The sequence below is a fragment of the Glandiceps talaboti genome, chromosome 11 (assembly GCF_964340395.1).
Source record: "Glandiceps talaboti chromosome 11, keGlaTala1.1, whole genome shotgun sequence".
In the NCBI taxonomy this organism is placed as follows: Eukaryota; Metazoa; Hemichordata; class Enteropneusta; family Spengelidae; genus Glandiceps; species Glandiceps talaboti.
The window spans coordinates 9,035,260-9,045,400 of record NC_135559.1 but is presented as its reverse complement, the minus strand read 5'-3'; the positions used below and the strand labels follow the sequence as shown (position 1 = coordinate 9,045,400).

At 36.3% G+C, this 10,141-nt stretch overlaps 1 protein-coding gene across 1 annotated transcript; it reads left to right on the top strand.

The window, feature by feature from the left end:
- Positions 1-1,349: 1,349 nt before the first annotated feature.
- Positions 1,350-9,927, top strand: LOC144442500 (uncharacterized). The gene is made up of 6 exons (XM_078131858.1): positions 1,350-1,416; positions 3,259-3,314; positions 3,985-4,255; positions 5,369-5,769; positions 6,770-6,985; positions 7,868-9,927. Exons 2-6 carry the CDS (start codon positions 3,263-3,265, stop codon positions 9,070-9,072), a joined length of 2,145 nt encoding a protein of 714 aa, XP_077987984.1. The 5' UTR covers positions 1,350-1,416; positions 3,259-3,262; the 3' UTR covers positions 9,073-9,927.
- Positions 9,928-10,141: the final 214 nt, after the last annotated feature.

Sequence of the window (10,141 nt, the reverse complement as noted above, 5' to 3'; positions counted from 1 at the left end):
TACCATTTCACACTTTTTTTTGTGACACAAGGAACAACTCTAACGATGGCAGGTTTTCCTTTTATTTATCGCACAAAAAGTTCCTAAATTATGGAAATTAGTGTAATTAGTATACACAAGAAATTTAGTCATGTGTACATTTTTGAAACTATTTCTATTAGTAGTTAACATTTATATACAATACAACTTAAATTCATTTTTAATGTCTCCGACTGGTAGAATAATTTGTTCGTATAATTTAAGGTTCATTGAATTGATTTCCTTGTTTCTTGATAGGTCCTCTATTTCGTGTGAATAACTTGATTAATTTCAACCACTCAATATAGTCTCCAACTGTCCGGCCAGGAAATATTATGGCCGACGCAAATAATTGGGATGCACAACTACAGTCAGTGGCCGGTACGAGTCTTTTCTTGGACGGTCCCTGTTGGTGTGTACTCTAAAACGGACGTCGACGTCGCTGTTGATGGAAAGATACATTTATTTTACAAATGTTTTAATTGACTTTCTTGAAAGACATGCAGAATATAATCCGGGAAAACTAACGGGTAAAGTGACAACTGTACGACACCGGCGATATTGTTTGTTGATTGTTTTCGTAAAGAGGCACGTGGCTAATACACTATACAAGTACAATGTATTTCACAATACCGTGCTGCTTTTCTGTTTGATACAACTATTCAGAAACCAAATTGAATAAGAAACTGGACATGCTACACTTGCTACATTTTATCTTAAGTGAAATGAACTACACATGCCACAATAAGACATCAAATGAACACAGCAAAGGACATTTTACGCGCCGTTCATCGTGTGTTTGATACTAAGAAAAACATTGGCGCCCAAATGTCTGCATGTAGTTGCAATACAGTTTATTTCAGTTAGACTAAATGTAGCAAAAAATGCGATCTTGCTATTGAAGTGTGGCATTTGAAATTTCTTGTTGGTTTCTCTACATTGTTGTATCATACAGAAAAGCTGCACGGTATTGCGAAATAGACTGTAGGTGTAATTTATAGGAATATACAAAGACGGGAAAGAGGATGTTTTCTAATTTTGATCAAAGTATATGTAAATATTATGGTAACATGTAAATGTAATTAATGTAATTTCCTTTCCAAGAAGATACTAATGCTCAACAATTTATCGAGATTAAATAAAGTCAATAAATTATTAAATAATATTGTATAACAATTTTAATACAACAGAAGACAACGAACATCTTTTGATATATTGCAAACTGTATACAAAACAAAGAGATAAATTAATAATCAAGTCAGAATAGTATAGAAAAGAACGGGCCAAAACGCATAGCATTCTGGGTAAATGTAAACGCCATCGCCATTTTAGATTTTATAGTGCAGATACACGCAAGAACGTGGTGGAATTTAATGGTATTTGTGTTCTGAATAAACGGTAAGTACTTCGCCTATGGTATTATTATGAATATTTTATGTTGTTAGATATAATTTATGTAATTATCTACGTTCAAAATTGCGTTGACCATGATATCAAAGCGTCGTATTTTAAGCGAGCATTGACCTCCTGCAACTTCACTTGCGAAGACACAGTGATTGTAGTTTTTTCATCCGGCAGGCCAATATGAAAGTTAACCGTATTGTAGATTTAAAATATACTACCTACAAAGTTCAAAGATTTGATTTGATGAAACATTGACTACGGTAACAGAAACCCATTCACAAATCGGAATCCTAAATCTATTGCCAGTGTGTGTAGCGCCCTCTAGTGGCCATGTGTTCGAATTGCCCAACCTTCAGGAGCGTACTGGAATGTCTCATCATTCTAGGACTCAGGAGATATTCATTCATCCACGACATACAAATGTACTGTTTATATGTACAGTAAAATGTACTCACTGAAATAACTTGGAAAAAGAAGGTTGTAAAAATATTGCAATTGGGAAAAGAACAGAGTGCAATTTTTCCAGCTGAAGCTACAAAAAATAATTAATTCTCTGTGACTCAGTGGATGGAGGTATAAAAATATTTTTATACCTCCATGCTCAGTGTCAGGGGCATTTGTTTAAGTGCCACCATAAACGGGACAGTGGGTTACGACAATGGGGAATCAATGCCCAATTTTCATTCCCACTAAGGATGAAATATTGATAACAGCATGATACATTTGTAAAAGCGGTAATTGGATGACACGTAACTGCAGTGTTCATTTTAGGACGACCTGATTAGGGGACACTTGGGCCCCTTCCATGAAAATTAAGGGGGCATTTCTTTGTTGATGGTGGTGGTGGTGGTGGTGGGGGGGGGGCATAATCAGATAGTCAATAAATAAATATTGTATTATCGTTATTTATTCGCAGTTTTAAGTACAATGTACATATTAATAGCTTTATGATGATTTGAAAAGCATAACAAAATAAAATTTGTTCTATTACGCTTAGCCTACCTGTAGATTTCAAGAACTATTGCTACTTACACTATTCCACTATCCTAACTCACCATATAACAGGTGTCATTTTTGAATAAATTTACTTTTGAATTGTAAGCATACTGTCCACTGCTTTGTTCCACATTACCACAGTACCTCCCTCTTCCATGAACAAAGATTTACATTTTATTAGCCGCTAAAAAAAGCTACATGTAAGACATTGACAGATAAGTGATTTGCCATTCTCATTTAGATTGAACAGTTTTTCATGTGCCATCTCACCCTTACGGAAATAAGTCTATAGACTTCTATAGACTCATTTTTGTAAGGATGGGAACACCCATATGTGGGTCATACACAACAGTAGTCATTAGACTCGCCAGTCCTCGGAAGCATCACTATTAGCTGTTTTGTATGTACCAGTATCTACCGAATAATTGTACTAGATTATCCTTGTACTGTGGGCCCTCATTGACCTCAAAGGGCTAATCATTTGTTGACATGTTACTGCGACTCTGTCATATTGCGATGCCCCGAGCATCGCAATAACGCATCAACAAATGATTATCCCTATGTAGTCGATGAGGGCCCACAGTACAATTTTGCAGTAGATATCGGTACATGCAAAATTACCCTTTAAGCAATGTGATGCTCCGAGGACTGTTAGAGAGTCTAAGACATCAAGAAAATGACAAATTGCACGTAATGTAAGTGTTGTAAAATTATGAATTGTCGACTCTCCAGAATCAAAAGTTTGCAAAAATTCTGTAGTGGCCATTCCCCTCTGGACAACAAAAACACTGTTTTGACTAATTACCTGTCATTTCATTTTTTTTTCTCTTGCATGAACAGAAGAATGGAAGAAATGAGACAAACTGAACCACATTCTCAGACTGGAGAAATTAGAAGTAATGTATTTAAAATTTCATACTCACAATACATGCAGTTTTCTTCCTGAATGAAGCAACACAGCAGCCCTCTTCTAATTTCTTAGTAATCTCTTCACAGAATGAGAAATCATTATTACTCTAAACGTCTTTATTAAAGGTAGAGTGTATAACACCAGTTCCTTTATTGAGTACTAGTAATTGCTTCATAAGATTTATAAATCACTGAAAATTTACCAAAATAACATGATCTTGGGTCAGGCAGTGTGTTTGCTGAATTAACCCACTGTTGGTTAGTGTGGTATTAGTAGAAAGTTCTGGGTACAGCTGTCCTATTATGTAGATGAAGAACCTGCATAACACATTTGGCAGTGAAGACAGTTATGTGTTGACTCGCATCAAATCACATAGACAAAATATGGTAAATGGGCTTGACTTTCACACTGACTGGAGTCATGATGGGTTAATTGTTACAGTGGCTAGCTTTGAATCAGGCAGGTTGCTGGTTCGAGCCCTGCCACTGCTGTTTGTTTTTGAATGGCTAAAGTCCTTGGGCAAGATATGAACTTTGATTGTGCCTCAGTCAACCCACCTGTATAATTGGGGACCCGGTAGAATAGAGGTTGCATTGTGAATGCTTTAATCTGATGTGCTTATAGAGGCTGTAATGGATAAGGTAATCTCATTTCAGGATCACATAGGCTACGAGAGAAAAAGACTCGGAAGAAGCGTTACCTCTCAGAAACCAGTGACGATGACGATGAAGCAAATGTAGACAAAGTTAGAACCAAGGAGAAACAAAGCATTAAGAAGGAGAGAGTAGTGATACAGAATTCCCCAGAACTGAAGACGCGATGGCGTGATATGATGCAGTCATCTGGTTTTCAGTCAGAAAAGGAGTTCATGTCACATTTACTGGATCTAGAGAGACGAAGGAAGGCAGCAGATTTCAGACTTGATAGGTATGATATTAGGCCTAACAAAAATAATTGTGTGGTTCCGATTACACTCAATTTTTAGAATAGATGGGTTCGGTAGATTTTTTATTTTAATTTTTTAAATATATTTTTTTGTTTTATGTGTGAGTGTCTAGTTCAGGTTGTTATATTTTCTGTTGTTTTCCATTTGGTCTCTGTGTTATTGGTTTTTTCTCATCAGATGTATAGCCATTACAGATTTGAATAACAGTTTTATATTATCTTTTTAAGTTGATGTTGGTTTCCACATCTACTATTTCTTGTGAGACTTCACAATTTTTGCGATTTTATTATTTTTGAAAAAACTAGATGGGGTCGGGTAACCGGAACCAAACAATATTTTTTTTTAGACCTTACTGTTTGACAGTACTATAGAACAAATTGGTACATGTAATCCTCACTGTTAAAGATAACACTAATGTGATGGCCAGGCCCTGGGATTGAAACAAAGCCTTAGGAATAACAAAAATGGTTTTGTTCTGGTTACCCAACCCCACCTAGTTTTTCACTCCGACCCTAAACTTTTCTTTTCTTTTTTACATATTTGAGAAAAAAATCATAAAATTGCAGATACTTAAATAAAAAGCAAGAGCAATTTTGAACATTTTGACTTCGAGCACCACAAAACCAGTGACATAGACACAGGTTGTCGGTATGTAAAACAACCAGGGTATAAAATCCATATTTTCTGTTCAAAGATAATTGGCTTGTGCATTGTATAGTCACTTATGTTAATCCAGTTTGTTTTCAATATGTACCATAACAATCTTTGTGTGTGTGTGTGTGTGTGTGTGTGTGTGTGTGTGTATGTGTATGTGTCTGTGTGTGTGTGTGTGTGTCTTTGTGTGTCTGTGTGTGTGTCTGCGTGTGTGTGTGGCTGTTTGCGTGTGTCTGTGTCTGTGTGTGTATGCTCTTTATTGTTAATGACTCACAAACATATTCTTGGTCTATGTTGATTCACAATTTTTTAAGGTGGAAAATATAGTAAAGGTTATTGATAAGAAATCCACAAGAAATACCTATTTCTCACCCAATATTACTACTTTCAATTCAGAGATGACTGTGTATTTATTGCATTTGGTTATACTGATCCAACAGAAATATCCACACCAGTCTGACCGAGAAAGAAACAGGTGATTCACTTGCCAACAGAGAAGAGGAACATTCTGAACTTCAGAACAATAGTATCATTTTACAGGCAAATCCCACAACTACACAAATTGTAGATGTTGTAGAAAACATTTGCGGAGATGATGGAGGAAGAAATGATGATGTTGATGATGATGAAGATGATGATGATGAAGGTGGGCAAGATGATGGAGAGAGGAGAGATAATGTCATAGAAACCGAAAGTGTGACAAGGGATGCTAGAGATAATGAAGAGAAAACAAGTGATGATCTCCAGACAAGTGTAGATAGCCGGGAGAAATCCAGTACTGGAAAGAATAGCAAATTATATGAATGCAATGAATGTCAAAGATTTTACAAGACATATGCAGGTATGTGAATGAAATATCACTTGTATAGTACAGTACAAACGTCAGAATCATTTATCTCTTGTCATGGTGAATGGATAAGGAAGGGTCACAGTTTGGAATGGTTACCTGTTGTTCAGTAGAACGAAGTCATAAATAATTAATAAGGTAGTCATAGTAAAGCTGGCTTTTCAAATCACGTCTTGTAGGAAAAAATATTTTCAAAAAGCAAAAAAAAAAGGAAACAAAAAACAAGTAAACATTACGCAAAAAAAAAAATTGTAAACAGATGTGGCTAATTTCAAGCTCCTGTGCTGTAATGTGCATCTATGTCATTGGTACTGTGGTGCTTGAAGTATGTGTCAAAACGTTCAAAATAAACATGATTTTTCCTTGTTTTCCATAAATTATACTTGCACAGGTAAAATTGTGTTATTATAAAATTATGTTATTCCCATATTTTTTTAAAGTCAGGCTATAAATACTCACAACCTAAGGTTTTGTCAGTTCTCAGCTTTGACTAAGACTCAGAGTAACAAGGCCCTTTAGGTCACTCATAATATATTCGTTGCTGAAGGAAATATTTAAGCAATAAACCACCCCCTGGGGATGGTATACCAAGAGGTTTTGGCCAGTGAACGCTATCGCTGGTGCATATATTGAGTTCACTGGTCAAAACCGAGTGGTATACCATTCCCAGGGGTGGTTTATCGCTATTATATTATACCAGTATATTGAAAATATCGGAAACAAGATAAGACGCAACGTTTTCTGGTTTCATTTGCGCCCCCATCCCTGCACGGACTACAACGTTCGTAGACGAACAGTCAACATCAAAATTTGGAAGCGTGCCAACTGTGCATTATCGCTCATTTTAGACACGCTAGTTCAATGTCTAAACCAATCAGATCTCTTGATTTACGCCATCAATATACTGGTATAATATAATTGGGAATAATACATTGTAATTATAACAATTTGCTGCCCGACATGCATATTGATTTTATTATTTGTTTTCTTTCAGGGTTATTCCTTCATATGAAAGTCCACAAAAGTTGGAAACAATTCCAATGTAAACACGATGGCTGCATCTATGAATCTCATTATAAAGCTAATCTAGAGAAGCATATAGCTACTGTACATGACAAAAATCCGCCTCAAATCAAGAAGATCGAATGTCAGGTCTGTGGAAAAATGTATCGAAAATGCCGATTAGATGTACACCTCCGCTCTCATACAGGTAAGTCTGTGATAGAACCTCAAAGTGTGCAAGTGCTAGTGCAGCGCACTTGAAGTACAACAACAAGATACAAGAAAACTTTATTATCTCACGTAAGAAATTACGGTGATGTTGTTCCATACATTAAACATAATATATTGAAATATAGATGAAGATATAATATATGCACAAGTGATTGCTGTATTCTCTGCTAGTCATACTCTCACAAATGTAAGGACACTGGTGCTAAGCATGGAGTGCTGTTATTATGACTAGCGGTGACATGTGTTTATCTGCAACAGCAAAAACACCTTATAAAAAGTGTGTCATTATTTATTGATTATTATATTCAGAAAGAACACGTAGTAAGAATGTAGGTAATCACATTAGACACATATTTGCTGTAGTTGTTATATGCACCATGTTATGTAGAGCTGTTGCTTGTTCCAAGATGTATCTCGCACATCTCTCCATACAATGTCATGTATTCTGTATGTGCAGGGGGTTTGCACATGCTTCTCAGTGTGATGTTTGTTATCAGACTGCACCCTGGGTTTACCAGTAAAATCTTTCTCCGTCATTGATGGTGTTTTATTCTTGGTTCTATAAAATCACTCACAATTAAAGAGATCACTGTGTCTTCCCATCATTTTATGATGAACATATTATTTCAAATGTAATAAAGATGAAACATGCCTAAACGTAACAACATAAGCATCATTGTCTTATGCAATACACCTTAGAACTGGAAAATCAACCATTGCATTCAAAATATTACTTCATGTCGACTTTACTGTAATATAATTTATTAACTGTTATAATACAATACATATTGGAATATGTTTGAAATTGATACAATATGTAAATTATCCGAGTAATGCAATTGGTTGCTTTTTTTTGTAGGTGAGAAGCCATTCTGTTGTGAAGTATGTGGGAAAACCTTTGCAAGCAGTAAAGACTTATCTAGACATCAGTTCATTATGCACTCAACTGTAAATCCATATGTCTGTATTTATGAAGACTGTGGCACTGCTTATAAAACCAAGATGCAACTCAAAGAACATGAGTACAAAGTCCATATAGGGACTAAATATCCTTGTCCTGTGACAGGCTGTACAAAAGTCTTCACGTTGGAACGGTACTTAAAAAAACACATGAACACGCACTCGGAGTCTAGTAAGAAATACATCTGTAGCTGGCCTGGATGCCACAAAGGGTTCAGGGAAAGCAAAAATCTGAAAGTGCATTTTTACACACACACTGACGAGAAACCTTTGAAATGCAAGTATTGTGATTTTAGATGTCGCCAGACTGCTTCTATTAATTGGCACATCAAGAACAGACATCGGGAACATGCGGATGATGTCGGCCAGTGTTCCGGAAAAGTAGATCAACTCGGTGGTTGCAACATTAGGGAGAGTACGGAGCTCACAGTACCAGTTGTGAGCAGTGGACTAGTACTACCATCACAGATTCACCAGAATATGATATCCGAGAAAACCATCACAGTCATAAATGAACAAAATGCTATGACTTCTGACATTAACAAATGTAATGTTCAATCTGCAATACCTGGGAGTAGCGAAGACAACTCTAATAGCAACAATCCTGAAGAAATGAGTATGAATGTTGTACATATATTAATTAATATGGATAATACTGAACAGGACGTACAAATCCCTACCAGTACCATAAACACAGCTCTGCAACCCAGTCAAGATGCCTGCCAGGATAACTTAGGAACAGTCAAATTAAACGAATCTGACGAAGTGGCAAATGCAGCCGCTACATTACAATCTATTGCTCTTCCATCAACCTGTCAGACTCCTATTTCTAATACAGCTATTCCATCTGTCAGTCACACTCCCATTTCTGACACATCCGTTCAATCAGCTATTATTAATACAGCTATTTCATCTGTTAGTCATACTCCCATTTCTGACACATCTGTTCAGACCCCTATTTCTGAGACCGTGAGTATTACCATGCCAACAAACTCGAATGAGATCATTCCATCTTCAAGTATTGATCTTCAAGCAGGACAAGAACATTATGAAAACTACAGTGTGAGAAATCAATATACTTACCCTTTTCAACAAGAGTTTTAAATGTTTGAGATGAGAACGAAGAAAATACCAGGAAAAATTGGTGAAATAATAATGAAATTGTTATAAAGTGTATTTATTAATCTAAATCAAAATTTGATAATTGTGATACTATCACTTGCGCAGTGTCTAAGTGCCCTTTCAAGCAAGAGGAAACCGGAGTAGGCCGTATGTGGCCAAGCAGTTAGCTCGTATGCCTCTTACCTCTGCAGTCTTGGTTCGAACCCGTCAAGCATTGACTGGTTTTGATTAAAATTTAACCAGGTCTGTATGTAAGAAGGGTGATGCTCAGTTTGACGCTGCCAAATAATGCAGGTTTTGCCCAGGTACTTTGGTTTTTTCCTGCTTCGTCAAGACCAGGGTGCTGCTCTGTGGCGACCATTCAACAAATTTCCAAATTTATTTGGACGAATAAAGATTGTTAGTGGGATGGAGAAAACATGTACATGTAATTGTAAAGTACTTGGAGCACAAAGTGGGAAAGCGCTATATAAAAACCAACATTATTATTATTGTTTGATAGGGCCAAACTGAGCTTCACCCATCTAACATGAAGATCTGGGTAATTTTCAATCAATCCCTGGCTATCCCAGCCAACTCTGGGTGGGTTTGAACCCAGGCTGCAGTGGTAAGTGGCACAGAAGCTAACTTCTCAATCAGTCACCAACAACTGTAGCCAATCAAACTCAAATAAATGTTTGTATTTTCACTTAATTTTTTTTGTCAGTCATACTTTTAGCACATACAATGAAATCCTATCAGTATCCCACAGAGGTACAGTTTGTTGACAATTAATGCGGGAATCGCCCACAAATTTTTCATTGTACTGTTTTACACACAGATGTCAATGTATGGTATCATCAATAACGAATAAAGATGAATTTCAGATAATTAGAAGAATTAAACCATTTGGTGTGTTTTCTTTGATAACCCTATCTGTAGACTTCAACAACTAACGCTACTATATTCCGCTATCCTAACTGACATTTTAATTTTTTAAATTTTCACAATCATTCCAAGTCTACTCTGACGACCATTCAGAGCTAGTCTCAAATGGCATTCCTATATACAA

Excerpts from the sequence above, each read along its gene's own strand:
- LOC144442500 (XM_078131858.1), top strand. The coding sequence starts at position 3,263 with ATGGAAGAAATGAGACAAACTGAACCACATTCTCAGACTGGAGAAATT. Across the intron at positions 4,256-5,368 it reads GCAGATTTCAGACTTGATAG|AAATATCCACACCAGTCTGA; the intron begins GTATGATATTAG and ends CTGATCCAACAG. Across the intron at positions 6,986-7,867 it reads ACACCTCCGCTCTCATACAG|GTGAGAAGCCATTCTGTTGT; the intron begins GTAAGTCTGTGA and ends TTTTTTTTGTAG.